Raw genomic sequence first — 17,743 nt, forward strand, 5'->3', positions numbered from 1 at the left:
TTGCCCTGCTTCATTTTGTACTCCAAGGCCAAATTTACCTGTTACTCCAGGTATCTCTTGACTTCCTTCTTTTGCCTTCCAGTCTGAAAGGTTGTTGTTGAATCATGTGAATACACCGGGATTCTTGGCCCCCGGAGGAGAAGAATTCAATCCGGGGCCAGAGACGAGGCTTGATCGCTCAGAGCTTTTGTGTAATAAAGTTTTATTAAAGTATAAAGGAGATAGAGAAAGCTTCTGACATAGGCATCAGAAGGGGGCAGAAAGAGTACCCGCTTGCTAGTGTTAACAATGAAGTTATATACTGTCTAATGAATCCAAAGAATGTCTGGAGGTTGTAAAGACCTCATCAGACCTACTCCCATAATTTACATTTTAAGGTAACACTGTCCTCAGGCAAGATACATCCTTGTAAAGACCAGGTCTACTCCCATAATTAACATTTTAAGATAACAGAAGGTTTAATCCAAAGACTGTCCTTAGGCAGGATACATTATTGTTATATAATCCTAAGGAATGTGGAGAAAGAAAAAAAGTTTGTCCTTTCTTCCTCCTTGAGAATTCCAGACCCCCTCTCTTTGGGGACCCTAGACTCCTATCAACCTGCCTAGGAACTGACTCTCTCATTCCCCCCTTTTCTTTTAGGAGAATTATGTTGCCTAGGGAAAAGGGGCGTCGTTTTCGTTCCAAAACTACTTCCGAGCTGATAAGGGGCGTTGTCCCTAAATTGGTGAGGCAACATATTCTCCTAATCCTCATATTGAGGATATCTGATCCAGGGGCCCCAAATAGTAGTTGGAGGAAGCTACAGCAGTAGCAGGAGTTTGAGCAACCATTTGTAACTTAAAAGTTTTCATGGCTAGAAACAAATCCAGTTATACAATTACAGATGCAGGAGCAAACAGCAAAACAAAACACCAGAATTATTGTAATTAAGATAGTTGTCCACCATGGGGAACTAGTTAATGTCTCCCAAAGTGAGGCAATTGAGGAATCAAAATTAAAAGTCACATTATGTCCATAGTTAGAGTACAAAGTTGCACCAGTCCATTTTAGGGTTGGTAGACGTCATCAGATGAAGAAGAGGCATCGCATGTGATTGTTGTCGAAGGTATTCACAGACTTGGAGAAAGTCTTTTTCTTGAAGTGGGGATGTCCACCACAGGAAGCCTTCCACTGACGAAGAGGGGAGCTCTCTGCAGACCCAGCAGTTAGACCGATTGTGGAATGTAGCATATGAGTGAGCCCAGGACAGGAATATATTGTCTTGAGGATACAACAGCAGACTCAGGATATTTGGAGTCAGCAGAAGTAGACTCACATAGATTATCAGGCCCATCCGCTGCCCTTTGCTTAACTCTAGAGCTCGGGTCAGGGCCACAAGCTCCGCTAACTGAGCACTGGTTCCCTGGGGGAGAGATTTTGCTTCCAAAACCTGTTCAGCAGTCACCACAGCATAACCTGCTTTACGCTTTCCATCCTGAACAAAAGAACTGCCATCTGTAAATATTTCCATGTCAGGATTGTCTAATGGGGTATCCTTTAGATCCTCCTGAGCTGCATAGCTCAAAGTTAGGAATTGAGAACAATCGTGATCAGGTGTTTCATTTTCCTTCTCAGGCAGGATTTAAATTTCCACAAACTTTAAGCTTAGTTACTGGTCCTTCTAACAACAATAACTGATACTTAAGAAGCCTACTGTCTGTCATCCAAATATTAACCTTAGAATGTAAGATTCCACTCACATCATGAGAAGTCAGTACAGTAAGGTTTCGTCCATTAATTATTTTTAAAGCTTCAGGTGCTAATAAAGCCGCTGCCCCAGTTACTCTTAGGCAGTGGGGCCACCCACGTGAAACTACATCTAATTCTCTGTTTAGATAAGCAATAGGTTGTTGGTGAGGCCCTCGGGGTTGTGTCAAAACTCCCAATGCCACACCTTTTCTTTCAGTGACAGACAAATTAAATTCTGACCCTGTGGGCAAGCTCAGAGCTGGAGAGCAGTCTGAAGAACCTTAAAAGCCTTTTGAGTTTCTGGAGACCAAACCAGTTTGTCTGTTTGGGCCTGCTGAGTTTCAGCTATAAGTTTATATAAAGGCCGAGCAAGTTCCCTGTAACCCGGAATCCAAATGTGACAGTAACCTGTGATTCCCCAAAATCCTCTCAATTGTCTTAAAGTCATAGGTAGGGGGTGATTTAGTATAGGTTTAATTCTCTCAGGGCCTATGGCCCTAGTCCCTTCTGATATGATTAGGCCCAGATATCTAACCGATTGTTGACAAAGCTGAGCCTTTTCTCTTGATGCCTTGTAACCACAGCCTGCCAGAAAGTTTAAGAAATCCTCTGAAGCTTTCGAACAAGCTTCCTCTGTCTCAGCACAGAGCAAAATATCATCTACATATTGTAACACCACTGCTTCAGAGCTATTAAAGTTTTGTAGATCTCGTGACGAACTTTGTCTGAATAAGTGAGGACTGTCACGAAACCCCTGGGGCAAAACTGTCCAGGTTAACTGAGAAGCTGGCTGCGTAGGGTCTTCAAAGGCAAATAGGAATTGACTTTCTTCCGCCAAAGGCACTGAATAGAAGGCATCCTTTAAATCAATTACTGAGAAATATTTGGCCCGTTCAGGAATTTCAGACAATAGAGTATAAGGATTAGGCACCTCGGGGTGTAAAGGAACTACAGCCTCATTTATTATTCGTAAATCTTGAACTAGTCTCCATTTACCATTCGATTTCTTTATACCCAAAATAGGAGTGTTGCAAGGACTGTTACAGGGAATTAATAGTCCCTGCTCCTTTAAATTTTTGATGATGGGTTTTAACCCTTCCTTAACTTCAGGTTTCAGTGGATACTTCTTATGTGGGTCTTTGAGCTTGACAACTACAGGAATAGCATTTTGTGCTTGACCCACAGATTTTCCATCAGCCCATACTCTAGGATTTACATTTTGTTCAACTAAAGGGAGAGAAAGGGAGGGCTCCATATTCATGAAAACAGAGGCATGGACCTTGCTCAGTATATCCCTTCCCAAAAGGGGTGAGGGAGATTCTGGCACGATCAGAAACTCGTGTGAAAACAGCACAGAAACCCAGTTGCAAGATAAAGAATAACTGAAATAATACCTTTTGGCTCGTCCAGACAGTCCCATTACGGAAGCGGATCGGGAAGAAAGTGGGCCAGGGGCTTCAGTAAGCACAGAATAAGTTGCCCCAGTATCTAAAAGGAAATCGACGGATTGGCCCCCCACAACTATTAATACCCGGGGTTCCTCAGGTGTAATTAGGACGGGAGCTTGTGTGGGGACCCCCGGGCACCTTCAGTCCTGATTTGTCTTGAGAGTCCGACCCGGGAGACCTACGCCTCTGGGGGCAGTCTCTCTTCCAGTGTGGTCCTTTGCAGACTAGACATGGGGCAGCTTAGATGCCTGAGGGCAATCTCGCTTGAGGTGCCCCTCCTTTCCACAGTAGTAGCAAGCCCATCCCTTTTCACCTGGGCCCCTCTGGGCATTTTCCTCAGGCTGTTTTTCATAGCCATGGCAAGGCTTCCGCCTTTTCCTTTGTCGTTTTTTGCCTTTCTTTCTTTTCCTCATATTCTCTACCATAATAGACTGTCTGAGCCAGTTGTAACAGAGTATATAAAGACTGATTTGGTCCATACGCCTGTTTTAATAGCTTACGGCGGATATCTGGAGCTGACTGAGTGAGAAATCTATCCTTTAAGATCACTTTTCCCTCTTCACTTTCGGGATCAATCTCAGTGAATCTGCGAAGGCCTTCTCTCAGTCTATCTAGGAATTTACCAGGAGCTTCTTTCTCCTCCTGTTCTATGTCTGCCAATTTGCCATAGTTTAAAGGCTTAGAACGAGCCAGCCTAAGTCCCTCAAGAATACATCTAACAAAATGACTCTGATCCCATCTTCCTTTAGCTGTGTTGTAGTCCCAGTCTGGTTCTATAGTTGGGACTGCCTGATTCCCAGTGGGGAGGGCCGCTATCTCGTTCTCCCTCTTCCCTACTGATTCATTACCAAGCCATTCATCTCCATAAGCAACCGCTTTTCCCAAAATTCGAGTCTTTGACTCAGGAGTCAGCGTTTGTCCCAAGATATACATCACATCCTTCCAAGTGAGGTCATAAAGCAGAGTAACACCTTTAAAAGCTCTAATATATTTTTCTGGGTCCTCTAAATAGTCTCCCAGATCCTCCTTGATTCTTTGTATTTCTTGATAAGAAAAAGGCTTATTAACTCTCACAGACTGATTATTTCTCCCGGTGGGTGTTTCATAAAGAAGCAACAGCTTGTGTGGCTGTTCCTCAGTCTCTCTGGCTGCTCTGTGCATATGATCCCAGGGATAGATTGGAGAAACCTGTTTTTCCTCTTCTCTTTGTCTCCTGTCCTCCATCTCATCTCTTACTTCGATGGTCTGAGTTTCTACTGAAACCAGAGTAGTCTGAGGTCGTATTGAGACAGGAGTTGTTTGGACCTCCATGTGGGCAGTTTGAATCCCAGTTTGGAGTCCCTGGTACGGGGGCAAAGTAAGAGGATAGGAGGGAGCTGAAGATTTCACGCCCAAATCTATACCCTTAGGACATAAGTCTGGCATATTTCACAGAGAGAAAAAGGGCAACACATATGCTACTTCTACCCATTTCCCTTGTTCCTTACAGAACCGGTCTAATTGTAGAACAGTATTATACTTAAGAGACCCTCCAACTGGCCACCGTTCACCGTCCTCCAATGGATACCGTGGCCATGCAGTATACACAGGAAGACCAGGTGTGTCTACTTTAAGCCCTGGGGATCAAATCTATCCCAGTTTTTCAGGATACAGTTCAAAGGAGTGAGGCTGGAATTGTTAGCTCCCATCTGTAAGAGAGGAAAAAAAAGCGACCAGCGCCATTTTTTCTACCGGAGGCGTCCCTCCCTGCTGTAGATGGGGGTGTAGACAGACGTTACACCAAAAGCTTTTCCTTCCTGGTCGGACTTAGTCTGTCCCTTACCGACGCAGGGGCCGTGCTCGTCCCTCCCGGTTCTACCACCGAGATGGGGTGGGGATGTACCAGGGGTAGACTTGATAGCATCCCTACTTGACGTCCAGCTCTTCACCCTTAACCTTGTTTGCCTCTGATGTCACCCGGGGTGAATCAGAGTAACCTTCTGGAATGCCTCCCAAGCTAAGACTACCGGGGGAAACATTTGTCACCTGAGTGCCTGTGCACGACCCTGAGTATTTCCTGACCACAATAAGACCGACGCGAACATAAAACTGAGATGTTCTTTCCAAGCATCACCACACCAGTATAACAGCCTCCTCTGATCCACTAAGAGCCGGCATTACCAAAGAAGAAAAAAACCCATCGCAGTCCCAATCTGAGTAACCTTTAACCTCAGAGATGTTCTGGGAGCTAGAGCTCCATCTAGCTTCCGAACTTTCGATTTCTAGCGAGGCTAGGCACTTTCTTGACTACCAATCTAAGTTTGGGACCTAAGCCACAGTACACAATAACAGTATAGATCACAAGTCCCTTGAAAGTCTATGATCCGATAGATTAGGTTAGTACTTCTAATTCCCAAGGAGTTATGAAATGGTCAAAGAAACTGAAAAGTTTGACCAAGAAAGGAGAGTTCGTCCACACGCTTTGCCCATTTCTGGTCGGTTCCCGAAATAGACATTGGGTACCTCTTGGCGTTGGCAGGTCGGTATAACGCCCCGACAGGTTTCTGCCATAAGCTGTATGAGATCACCGTAGAACCGCAAGCAGGGCCCCTTACTTGCTTCACGCAGGGCGTGCCATTCATTCACACAAGCACACGGTAGAGTTAGTAAAGCACGGCAGAAAACGTGTTCGCTAAGAGAACAAAGAACTAAAGCTCCAAGCATCCTTACCTTGTCCTGAAGGATCCCGGACGAGCCCCCAAGATGAAAGGTTGTTGTTGAATCACGTGAATACACCGGGATTCTTGGCCCCCGGAGGAGAAGAATTCAATCCGGGGCCAGAGACGAGGCTTGATCGCTCAGAGCTTTTGTGTAATAAAGTTTTATTAAAGTATAAAGGAGATAGAGAAAGCTTCTGACATAGGCATCAGAAGGGGGCAGAAAGAGTACCCGCTTGCTAGTGTTAACAATGAAGTTATATACTGTCTAATGAATCCAAAGAATGTCTGGAGGTTGTAAAGACCTCATCAGACCTACTCCCATAATTTACATTTTAAGGTAACACTGTCCTCAGGCAAGATACATCCTTGTAAAGACCAGGTCTACTCCCATAATTAACATTTTAAGATAACAGAAGGTTTAATCCAAAGACTGTCCTTAGGCAGGATACATTATTGTTATATAATCCTAAGGAATGTGGAGAAAGAAAAAAAGTTTGTCCTTTCTTCCTCCTTGAGAATTCCAGACCCCTCTCTCTTTGGGGACCCCTAGACTCCCTATCAACCTGCCTAGGAACTGACTCTCTCAAGTCCCTTTTAATGAAGAGGACATCTTTTTTGGGTGTTAGTTCTAGAAGGTCTTATGGGTCTTCATAGAACTGTTCAACTTCAGCTTCTTCGGCAGTACTGGTCAGAGCGTAAACTTGGATTACTGGGATTACTATGATATTAAATGGTTTGCCTTGAAAACAAATAGAGATCATTGTCATTTTTGAGCCTGCATCCAAGTACTGCATTTCAGACTCTTCTGTTGACTCTGAGGGCTACACCATTTCTTCTAAGGAATTCTTGCCTACAGTAGTAGATGTAATGGTCATTTGAGTTAAATTCACGCATTCCAGTTTTAGGATCAGTTTTAGTATCTTTACTAGAATCAGTTTTAGTAGCTTCTAATTTTCAAGAAAATCTTCCATATCTCTAGATTGTCAAAGTATATTGCCACAGATTCCAATATTATATTCTCTTTATATATATATAAGTTTAAAACTTACTTCTCTATATCTTTGTCTTTTTCTAATCTTTAATCTTAAATGTTTTTTGTTATCTTTTTTTACTTATCCTTAATCAAGCTTATGATGAGTTTTATCATCAATTTTATTAGTTCTTTCAAAGAATCACTCTTTGGATTATATTGCTTTCATTTTTTGTTTTCCATTTAATTTCAGCTTTTATCTTTATCTAATTGATTTTATTTTTCTGATGTGTTAAGGTGAATATAGTCTTTCATGTGCATTTCTTTAATAATGAAGGCATTTAAGACTACACATTTTTTCTTACTTTAGCTGTTAGTGAGCCTTCTGTCAAATTTATAATATTGCTGTTAATTTCTTCTTTAATCCAATGGTATGAAGACCATAATATTTAATTTCCAAGGACCTTAATTCAAAAAGCTAGAATTTTTTGCATCATATTATTTGCTTCAGGTTTTATTGGATTATGATATGAGACTGCATCCTATGAAATGTTTATTATTTTGAATTTGTTAAGAATTTCTTTGAAATCAAGTATATGATAGATTCTCATGAAACCTCCGTGGACAAATGAAAAATTAATTGTACCCGCTGTTCATAGGATGTAGAGTTCTTCGTATTTCTATCTATTAAGTTCATTAGTTATACAGTTGACCCTTGAACAATATAAGAGTTAATCCATGTATAACTGATTGTTGGCCTTCCTCATCAGCAGTTCCTCTGTATCCATAGATTCAACCAACAATGGACCATGCAGTAGTGTAGTATTTACTACACTAAAAATTTGTGTTTAAGTGGACCCTTGCAGCTCAAACGCTCAATGTTCAAGGGTAAACTATACATTCAATTTTTTCCATTTGTATCTTTTAAAATATGTGTATTATATATTTCTGTATAACAAATTACCCCAGTACTTAACTGGCTTAAAACCGCAAATGTTTAGTATCTCACAGTTTCTGTGATTCAGAAATGTGAGTACAGCTTAGCTGGGTGGTTCTGCCTGAAGGTCTCTCATGAGCTGGCTATCAAGCTGTTGGCCAGGGCTGCAGTCATTTGTAAGGTTGACTGGACCTGGTGGACCCACTTCCAAGATTGCTGACTCATATGGCTGCAGACACAGCTTTTCAGTTAGCTCCCTACTGGCTACTGACAGAACAGCCACATGGTCCTCTCCACAGGGTACCTGAGTGTTCTCATGACAGAGCAGTAGCGTTTCCCAGAGTGAGTGATCCGAGAGAACAGATAGGAGGCTGTAGTCTCCTTTATGACTTAGTCTCCACAGTTACACACCGGCATTCTTGCTTTTGTTTCTTATTCCTTCCTTAGAAGCAAATCACTAAGTCCAGCCCACGTTCAGGGAGTGGTGTTAGGCTTCACCTTTTAAAGGGAGTATCAAATAATTTGTGGACATTATTTTAAACCAATAATTAAGTTTGAATAATTTACTCTGTGTTTTTAAAAATTTTCTTCTTGCATTTATAGTAAATATATGAAGCAAAAACTTGTTCTTTTGTTTATTGAATACAAGTTTATAAATTAAACTTTCTTTATAAAGTGCCCATTATTATGATATAATGTTGCTTTGTGATAATTTTTAGCACTTTGCATATTAAATTCCACTTTGTCAAATATTAATATTTTCATCTTTACCTTTTCTTTGTTTCATTTACCTTGCTTTCAGTCTCCCTTTATTTTTTTTCATGTGTATTTCTCACAAACTATACATACTTGGAGTTTTGTGCTTTAAAGTAGTCTTTCCTTTTGCTGTTTTGGTGAAGTTTTTTAAATTATTGTTTTCTTTGGCATTTTTACCATGCTTTCCTATTCATTACCCATTCCTGACATTTCTAATAAATGATGTATGCGTGTATACTTCTCAAATAGCTATAACTTTATTCCTTCTTCATCATCCTCTCTCTCCTCCAGGAAGATAAATATGTGTTTTCGCACTTTCCATGTACATTCCCCATTCAGATGAGATTTGTAGAGAATTTTACTTTTCTCCCTTCACATCCCCTACAAATCCTTAGTTTTGGCTCATGCCAGATTTTTAGTTCTTGACCATTATCAGATTTCCTTCATACGACATCTCTTCTATTTCTTGAATCCTTGTTTTGTATCGGGTTGGCCAAAAAGTTCATTTAGGTTTTTCTGTTAGCTGTTTCAGAGAAAACAATTTCTACATTATTGCTATTGATTTATATTTAATTATGTATTGCAAGGTTCACTGTTCACATCTGTAATCTTTTCTCTTAGTCTTCCCAGGCTTAAGGACTTTTTATTGTTACTGCTCTTATTTGGTTAAAATATGTTCTTGAGTGTTTTCCTTTGTGGGGCATGTGGATGCTAGGTTCTTTAAATGGAAACTCTTTAAATGCAGGGACTTCGTATTGTTTACTTCTGTGTTTCTAACACCTAAAATTATGTCTGGTGCATAACAAGCAATCAGTACAGGTTCATTGAACACAGGAGTCATGAGCTCTTTCAAACTTCAGGGTGAAGTCTCATTTTAAACCGTAGAAAATTCCCTCTCTTATTTATGTAATTATTGCCTCTTCTCCATCTGTTCCTTTTTCCTGATTCTCGAATGCTTATTGTTGGCATATTAGTTCTCTTGACTCTGAACTCTAATGTCTTACTCATCCCTCATGATTTCCATCGTTTTGCCTTTTGCTCTTTGTGAGAGATTTTTCATCTGCTTGCTCTTTCAGGTCAGCAATGTATTTTTCAACCATTCTATCTTTTAGTTATCACCAGTCTATTGATATTTTAAATTTCAATAGTATATTTTTAATGCCAAGAATTACTGACTTTCTGTTCTTTATTTCATGGTACTCTCATTTTTTAAAAAGTTGGCCTCTGTCTCCTCCAGCACTGTTACCTCATTAGGGAATGGTACTTTAGTAGGTCTGATTGGTCTGCCTCTCTCTGGTTACTGGATCCTCTTAAATATGAGGTTATTTCCATTTTTAATTTTCTGCTTAAGCTTCTCCATAGTTGGAGGCACAACAACACTTTCTGCTTCTGCATCAAGAGTGTGAGAGGAAGTCTCTGTGTTCCTAGGTGTCTCTAAATGAAGTGTTAGTATTCTTTTAGTTTCAGAGATGTGAAAGTTCTCCTGCCTTTCCGGTAAGATACAGATCCTTCCCCCACAACCAAGACCACACACATGCTCTGAGACAAAGTGTCCCCTTAATCACAGAGTCTACATGTCCCCTCAGGCCTAGTTCTTCCATGGCTCTCTGCTGCTCCTTAAGCCCCCTTCAGTCCTGGACATCCCGATAGAACCTATAGCCTCCAGCACTCCTCAGACTTCTCCAGGTTACTCATCGCAGCCAGCTGAAGTCTGGGGGAAGGAAGAGTATTAGAGATGCAGAATCACTGCCTTTTCCTTTATGTTTTGATGAACAATAACCTATAGTTTTATAATTGCTCACACTATCTAAGCCCAGTGTGAATAGGTTATGTGAATTCATGTATAAGACAATATAAATTAGTGGGATTGTAAAGTTAGAAATAACATGGAGGTCATAATAAAATGAATCTCTTAGTTTGTGTGGTACTTTATAATTTTTACACACTATAGTAAAAGCACACTGTAGTTTTTACACACTACAGTCTCATGTGAGTTCCAAAGTAGCCCTGTATGATAAGCATGGAAGTTATAATTTAACAGATGGGAAACTAGAGTTCATAATGATCAAATAACTTGCCCAGGGACACATGGGTAACAGTGGAGTTGAATTAGAGAATAAGTCTTCTGGCCCAGAATGCTACACCACTGCTTGCTTGCTGTTTTCCAGTTGCCTTTAGAACATGTTTTGTTGCATACTGACTTCTGGAATTCCTAAGTTATATGCTACAACTTGTATTTTATTTTTTTCAACTATTTTTGTCATATTGATATGAACAATTTAAAATGTATATAAATACTAGGTGGTGAGTATAAAGTAATATTTTCTTACATAATTTGAAACTTAACAAAAGAGAAAATCAAAAATCATTTGAAAAAGTTTAACATATCTAGAATATGTGAATTACTTCTTGAAGGTAACTTTTTGGAAAGAGGACATATATTAGAATATATAAGTATTTAAAATTTTCTTTTTGTAATGTATTTTTTAGACATTTGAATTATCTTACTATGCAATAAAAATGCACTCAACCATTTCTCTACCAGACATGGCGTGTTTTATTTTAGAGTTTACTAGTACAGAAGTAAAGGAAAGAATAGCCGCTATAAAGACCTTTGTCCTAATCCCAGTCTTTTTTTATGCTAACACTATATTTTAAAGTATTATGCTCAGGAGTGGTAATCAACATATTAAACAACAAATATGGCTCTGGTTGGTGAGCAGTCAAGAACACATGCCTCCAACACCTGGTGTAATTGTATCAGAGTGGACTGATGGTATATTAGCTCTGCTCACAGTTGGACAGTACCTTACACTTTCCTGAGTACATTCATATCCTATCTCTCATTTTTGATCTGGGATGGAGTTGTTTTTACAAATTGAGAGAATCACAGCCTAGAGAAATTAAACAGAGGGTCCCTTAGAATGAACGACTTCTGGCTCTTACTTAGTTCAATGTTTTTCCCTCTTTACCCAAGGAAGAGATGAAAGAATCCATTTTTAATAGGATAATTATCAGGTCCTTTCAGAGAAAACTCATAGTTTTCATGGGTGGGAGTGAGTAGGATGAGCCACCCCCCTGGAGTCTTCCTGTCCCAAGCTAATTCTTTACTTCCAAAAGGTCTCTTGCAGGAGAAGAGTGAAACCTTTCACCCTTGCCCTGGAAGAGTCAAATAGGCTTGAGTGGGTAAGCAGATTTTTCCCAGTGGAAGAACTGACTCAGCCTCTTTTCTCCATATCCGTGTGAACGTTAAGTACAAGACCTTACTTTAAAAAGTACATTCTTTTAACTGCTCCTTTTCCCCCCTCTTCCTTCCACAGAATGGTCTCCCCTCAGTGACCAACCCATATGTTTTTAATGGTGATTTTGTAGATCGAGGAAAAAATTCCATGGAGATCCTAATGATCCTGTTTGTGAGTTTTCTTGTGTACCCAAATGACCTGCACTTGAACAGAGGCAACCATGAGGATTTTATGATGAATATGAGGTAACCTAGCCCTGTAGATTTCCTCTTTTGTTTCCTGTTCTGGAAAATGCTACCATGTTTAGTTCCTAGCAGAGAGTTAGAGGTGAGTGTAGAGAAGTAGGGATGAGAATCTCAAGGAAGATCTCAGTTCTTATCCCAGTTTAGCTCCCTCAATCCTCTACTGTGTGAGTATAAATTGCTCTAAAATTCCCTTCCTATCTTTTCTTCCAATCCTTCCTTCTCCCTTCTATTATGTTCTTCCCCCCATGCCCACCCTTCCCAAGTCAAATTGTGTGCTTTCTAGACGTGTTAGGCCAGGTTTGGAGGTGGGGTTGTTCTATGAGCAAGTTTAGATGGACTCATTCTCTCGATACTCTTTTGGCTTGCCTCAGAAGTTGTCTCGGAAACTAGTACTGTGTTTTTCACTGATGTGTATATTTTTTTATGACATGGTGATGGCTTCTGGCATAGTTGTTCGTAAACATATTGGAGAATAGTGGTAACATAGCATTTCAGCTATCTGACTCAATGGAAGCTGGGGGAATAAAGATTGGTTAAGTGGTTTACCAGTTTTTGCTGTGAAAGGCATAGTAAGTGACAAATGTTCTTCTTTCCTTTCTTTCCTCTTCCTCCTTTCCCCTTTCCATTCCTTCTCTTCTTCCTCTCCTCCTTTTCTTTTCCTTTTGTTTCTTGTTTTATGAAAAAACAGAATCCAGTTTGCACTAGGGAAGTAGAAGGCATGGCATGTTAGATGCTTCAGTGCTGGGCTTTTGAGTAACTGCATCAAAGCTCAGCAACTGATGAGTTTTCTCTTTGGGGCAGTTTTGGCACTTGGCCTGAAAACAAGAGTTTCAATTCTAACCCTAAGGTATGGAAGAAAATGCTAAATATGAAGGAAAAAATTCCCAAGGCTATTTTCAGAGGCTATATATATATATATAAAATATAGCTCAATACATATATGTAATATAGCTCAAAACATTTATTTGGGCATGCCATTTATTCTTCCATTTATTTAGCTCTTCAGTTCTATTTGTTGATGCTGTTCAGTCGCTTAGTCGTCCGACTCTTTGTGACCCCATGAACTGTAGCATGCCAGGCTTCCCTGTCCTTCACCATTTCCCAGAGTTTGCTCAGACTCATGTCCATTGAGTTGGTGATGCCATCCATCCATCTTATCCTCCGTCACCCCCTTCTCCTCCTGCCATCAGTCTTTCCCAGCATCAGGGACTTTTTCAGTGAGTCACCGCTACACGTCAGGTGGCCAAAGTGTTGGAGCTTCAGCTTCAGGATCTAGGGCTGAATGGTTACTGACAGAGACATGGCCCCTGCCCTTCTAGAATTTACATCTAGCAGGGAAGACACAAGTTGAGCAGGTTTTTCAAATGTGATGAATTTGTAAAGAGGGAGATCCAACCTGTCTGAGAGGTGGTTGGAAGGTTCTCCCATAGAAATATGACATTAGCCTGAGACCTGAAGGATGAATTAGGAAACCAAGAGAGGACCATGGCAAGAGTGGATGGGAAACAGTGTTCCACAGTGAAGAGACAACTTAGGCAGAGCTTGAGAAAGGACTTTTTAGATTTGAAAGAAATTCAAGATAGGAGAAGCATAAACTGAAGAACAGAATGGTACCTGATAGAGCTGGAGACATAAGAAATTATTGTAGAGGAACTTGAGCTTTCTTCTGAGGACAGAAGAAAATCATTGAAGAGTATTATAAAATTTGTGTTGTAAGATGCAGCAGTAAGAGTAGTTTGGTGAGGGACAAGAATAGATATGGGGATGCCAGTAGGAAATATAAGAGTTGAAGAGATAGATGATGGGCTCTCACTTAGACTGGGAGATGGAGAAGCAAAGAAGTAGATAGATTCAAGAGGAGTTTAGGCATTGATTTAAGGCTTGGTAACATGATATGGACGACTTGAAAGAAGAGAGAATCAAGATGACCTCCAGATTCCTAGGTTGAATTTGCAATATCACTGATACTGGGAACATGATAAGAGGAGAAAGGTGGGCTGAGGGAGAATAATGAATTCAGTTGGGGGTAAGCTGATTTGAGATTTGAGGTGCTGTTGAATGGGCAGGACTGAGTTCATTTCAGGAAACATCATGTTACACTGTAGAAGCTTCACATGACATGATTTGTGTGGAAACCTGGAGTGAGTATGCTGCATTCTGACTTCACTTTGTTGGGTGTTCAAGGTATATATTATTATCTTAAGGCAAGGAAAGTATTGGAAAAAACATCTCATCATTAAATCCCTTTTAGTGACTGCTATTCAGGCATTAAACTTCCTGATACTTTTTATTAAAACGCTCAATACCATTACATGAGCTATGTCAGAGAGAGTATTAAGAACCAACTTATTACCTTCTAGGCTTTTCTTTGTCTTTGTTTGGTCTTTTTTCCCTCCTAATCATTCATTTACCATAAGGTATAGGATGTCTGAGAAATTCTATCTAAATGAAAAACATTCTCCCACACACCTTCCCTCAGTGGCCACAGCACACATCTCTGAATACTTGCAGTACTCAGACATGGGTGCCCACCACATATTTCTTAAGTTGTCTTGTATTGGTTTCATGAAAATTTATCTTCTTTTCCCAGCTATACTCTAAACTCCTTGAGGGTAGGGATGACGTCATCAGCTGCCTTTGTTCTTTCCCATAGTGCCTAGCAAAGACTTGAGTAAGTAACAGTTCCAACTGAAGTCTAGTTGCTTGAGTTCTTGATACTTGTGATAGTAAGATGTCAAGGACTCGCTTTTTTGCATGACTTGACTCAGGTAAGTGGGAGTTATCAACATTCAGTGAGAGAGTTGAAATCCCATTGTTTTTTTCAGGTATGGCTTCACGAAAGAAATTTTACATAAATATAAGGTAAGACTCATCTACTTTTTTTTTTACATCCTCTTTGCTGTTTATACATAGAAGTTTAAAAAAAGAAAAAGCTTCAAGAAGGATGATGGGAAAATTAATCAGAATCCAGGCCAATAAAAGCACAAAAGGAAGCCTTGGCCATGGTGAAGACCTGTTTTTCTTTCTGGACTAAACGAAGCTTTTTCATTGTGACTTCTGTGTGAGTTTTAACACAGATACAGACTCTGTTGTTTCAAAGATACCTGGGATTTTTTTACTCAGGTTTGGTAAAACATGAAAATGACTGTCATGAAGGGAAAGGTTTTTACTCACAATTCCTTAGAAACTGAAGTCAGTGGAGCACCACACTGTATGGGGCTGCGCCTCAGGGTCAGTCAGAGGCAGTGGCAAGAGCCTTTATTGTGGTTTTCTCAGGAAGAAATGGGTGAGGCAGTGTAAGCAGGTTTAGGATTGGCTCGTTTGAGTAATCTCAGCAGGCTCTGGGGTTTACAAGCTGTCCATGGTTGCCTGGTATCTGGCTCGCCCTGGGGTGATTAGAGCAGGAAATAGTGGCCCTGGGTGTGCTGCTCAGTCGTGTCTGACTCTGTGTGACCCCATGGACTGTAGCCCACCAGGCTCCTCTGTCCATGGGAGTCTCAAGGCAAGAATACTGGAGTGGGTTGCCATGCCCTCCTCCCGGAGAATCTTCCTGACCCAGGAATGGAACCCAGGTGTCTCATGTTTCCTGCATTGGCAGGCTGGTTAAATCCGCAAAGGACTAGTTGGGAGGATGGGCTCTGATTAGGTTTATTTGCATATGAAAGGCACCCTGCTTTACATACAAAAGACAACTCCTTTCTATCTCTAGGAATTAACTAGCCTTGGGAGGGGCAGTCTCTTCCCCTGGGTCAGCAAGTCAAAGTATCAAAAAAAGAGAATTAAAAGATGATTCATGCATGCTTGTTGGTTAGTGTGTCCATCCTGACCTAGTTTGGGTGGCATGAAAACTGTTGGTTTTTGTCCATATGTTGGGACTATTGAGTAAAATTGAACCTATCAGAAAAACAAACTTACTCAAGCTCTTACTTACAGCTGCATGGAAAAAAAATCTTACAAATCTTGGAAGAGGTCTATACCTGGCTCCCAATTGGTACAATCATTGACAATGAAGTCCTGGTCATACATGGAGGGATATCAGAGTCCACAGACTTGAATTTACTCCACCGTATAGAAAGAAACAAAGTAAGAAGCAATGTTTGCATGAATGTTGTCTCAGATTTACAAAGGGATACATACCTCCTTTCATGTATTGTTTTATATAGATTTGTGTTTTAGTGATTGCTATAACTCTGAAAAAATGAGTAAAAATTTTAAGAAAATCCATGATTGAGTGATAAAGAACTAAATTGATAACTTCTATGCATAGAAAAAATATTTTTAAAAATTCATGGTGAAAGTGGGAAAATATTGGCATTTCATAATTGTTTCTAAAAGTGAAAAATCTTGATTTTTGAAAAGTTAAAATTTCTAATTAATCAATGTTGTGGTAAAATATACCAACATAAGTTTACACTTTAACCGTTTTTAAGTGTGCAGTTCAGTGGCATTAAGTACTTTCACATTATTGTGCCACTGTCACTACTGTCACCACCATCTATTTCTAAAACTTTCCATTTTCTGAAACTGAAAATACCCATTAAACACTAATTCCCAATTCCACCTTCCCCAGCCCTTGGCAGCCACCATTCTGTGTTATAGCTCTAAGAATTTGACTCCTCCAGGAGCCTTTTAGAAGTAGAATCATACAGCAGTTTGTTTCTGAATTGGTGTGATTTCCCATATGTATTCTAAATGGCTCATATTTTTTTTAAGGGGGGGGATAGTTTAATATTTTAAACTTAAGTAACCATATTCAATACAGCAGAAGCAAAGCAGGAATATATATTGACCCTCTGAGGGAAGTGGCTGTGTGGAGCCTGAAGCTCTGAGGCTTAGTGAAAGGCTTCTTTGGTGGGGCTTTGCAGAGTGACTGGAATTGCCTTCTGCCTGTCAAGAGCCCAGCCAATGCCCCCAGACTAGGGGAACAGGGGAACCACCTGGGCATGACGACCAGTGGCAGCTCTGAGCCCGGTGATCATGTGCGGTCCTAGTGAGAAACCTGAACCCTGCTCCTCAGGACTGTTAATCAAATTCCTACCAATCCAGGCAAGGGGAATCTAGAACCAGAATTTAATTTGATGTGGACATGTGATTCCTGTTCACCTTGAGTTTTTAGAGTCCTTATACCTTTATATACATATGAATGATTATATTGTCGCCAACTCCTTCTCATCCTTCTAATTTCAGCTTAAACCTACCCCTCCCCTGGAAAGCCCTCCACGACCTCCTGACTAGATCAGGTCCCCGTCCGTATGCTCTCAAGCCCCTTGTACCTATCCTTCATAACAGTTACCAAAATTAAATAAGCAATTGTGGTACTATTTGTTTATCATCTTCCCCTGCTTCTCTAGTTCACTGATATAACTCCAGCACCTAAGATGTAGTCAGTATTAATGTTTGATGAATATTTCCTAAGAGATTTAAGACTGAAATAGGGCAAACCTAAGGTAAAACTGGATAAAAACTTTTTTTTACAACTCCTTTCCTGATTCTGTGCTGATTTTACATACCCCCTCCCCAGCCTCACCCAGTGATAACTATACTTCCTGGTTTACACCTGTTGTCTTGGTGTAGGTGTTAATACCACCTCCCTTTACTCTCAGAAGCACCCCAGTTGCAATAAATTTTAAGGCCACCCTAATTTAAGGTACCTTTTTTAGGATCTCAGCAAATAGTCAAGCCAATAAGCTGTTTGAATCAACATGAGATAGTAAT

The 17,743-nt window shown here is 40.3% G+C and overlaps 1 protein-coding gene across 8 annotated transcripts in view; it reads left to right on the forward strand.

Annotated features, from left to right (window-relative positions):
• The window catches only part of PPEF1 (protein phosphatase with EF-hand domain 1), a 158,094-nt gene that overhangs the window by 108,321 nt on the left and 32,030 nt on the right, over window positions 1-17,743 (forward strand). For 7 of the 8 annotated variants that reach the window (XM_070366541.1, XM_070366535.1, XM_070366534.1 and 4 more), the window contains 3 exons: window positions 11,862-12,028; window positions 14,854-14,890; window positions 15,962-16,111. In XM_070366541.1, the coding sequence (XP_070222642.1) occupies window positions 11,862-12,028; window positions 14,854-14,890; window positions 15,962-16,111 (354 nt within the window). The remainder of the gene's footprint in view (window positions 1-11,861; window positions 12,029-14,853; window positions 14,891-15,961; window positions 16,112-17,743) is intronic. The other variant, XM_070366540.1, reaches the window with a different exon arrangement.

Source organism: Bos mutus, chromosome X (assembly GCF_027580195.1).
Source record: "Bos mutus isolate GX-2022 chromosome X, NWIPB_WYAK_1.1, whole genome shotgun sequence".
NCBI lineage: Eukaryota > Metazoa > Chordata > Mammalia > Artiodactyla > Bovidae > Bos > Bos mutus.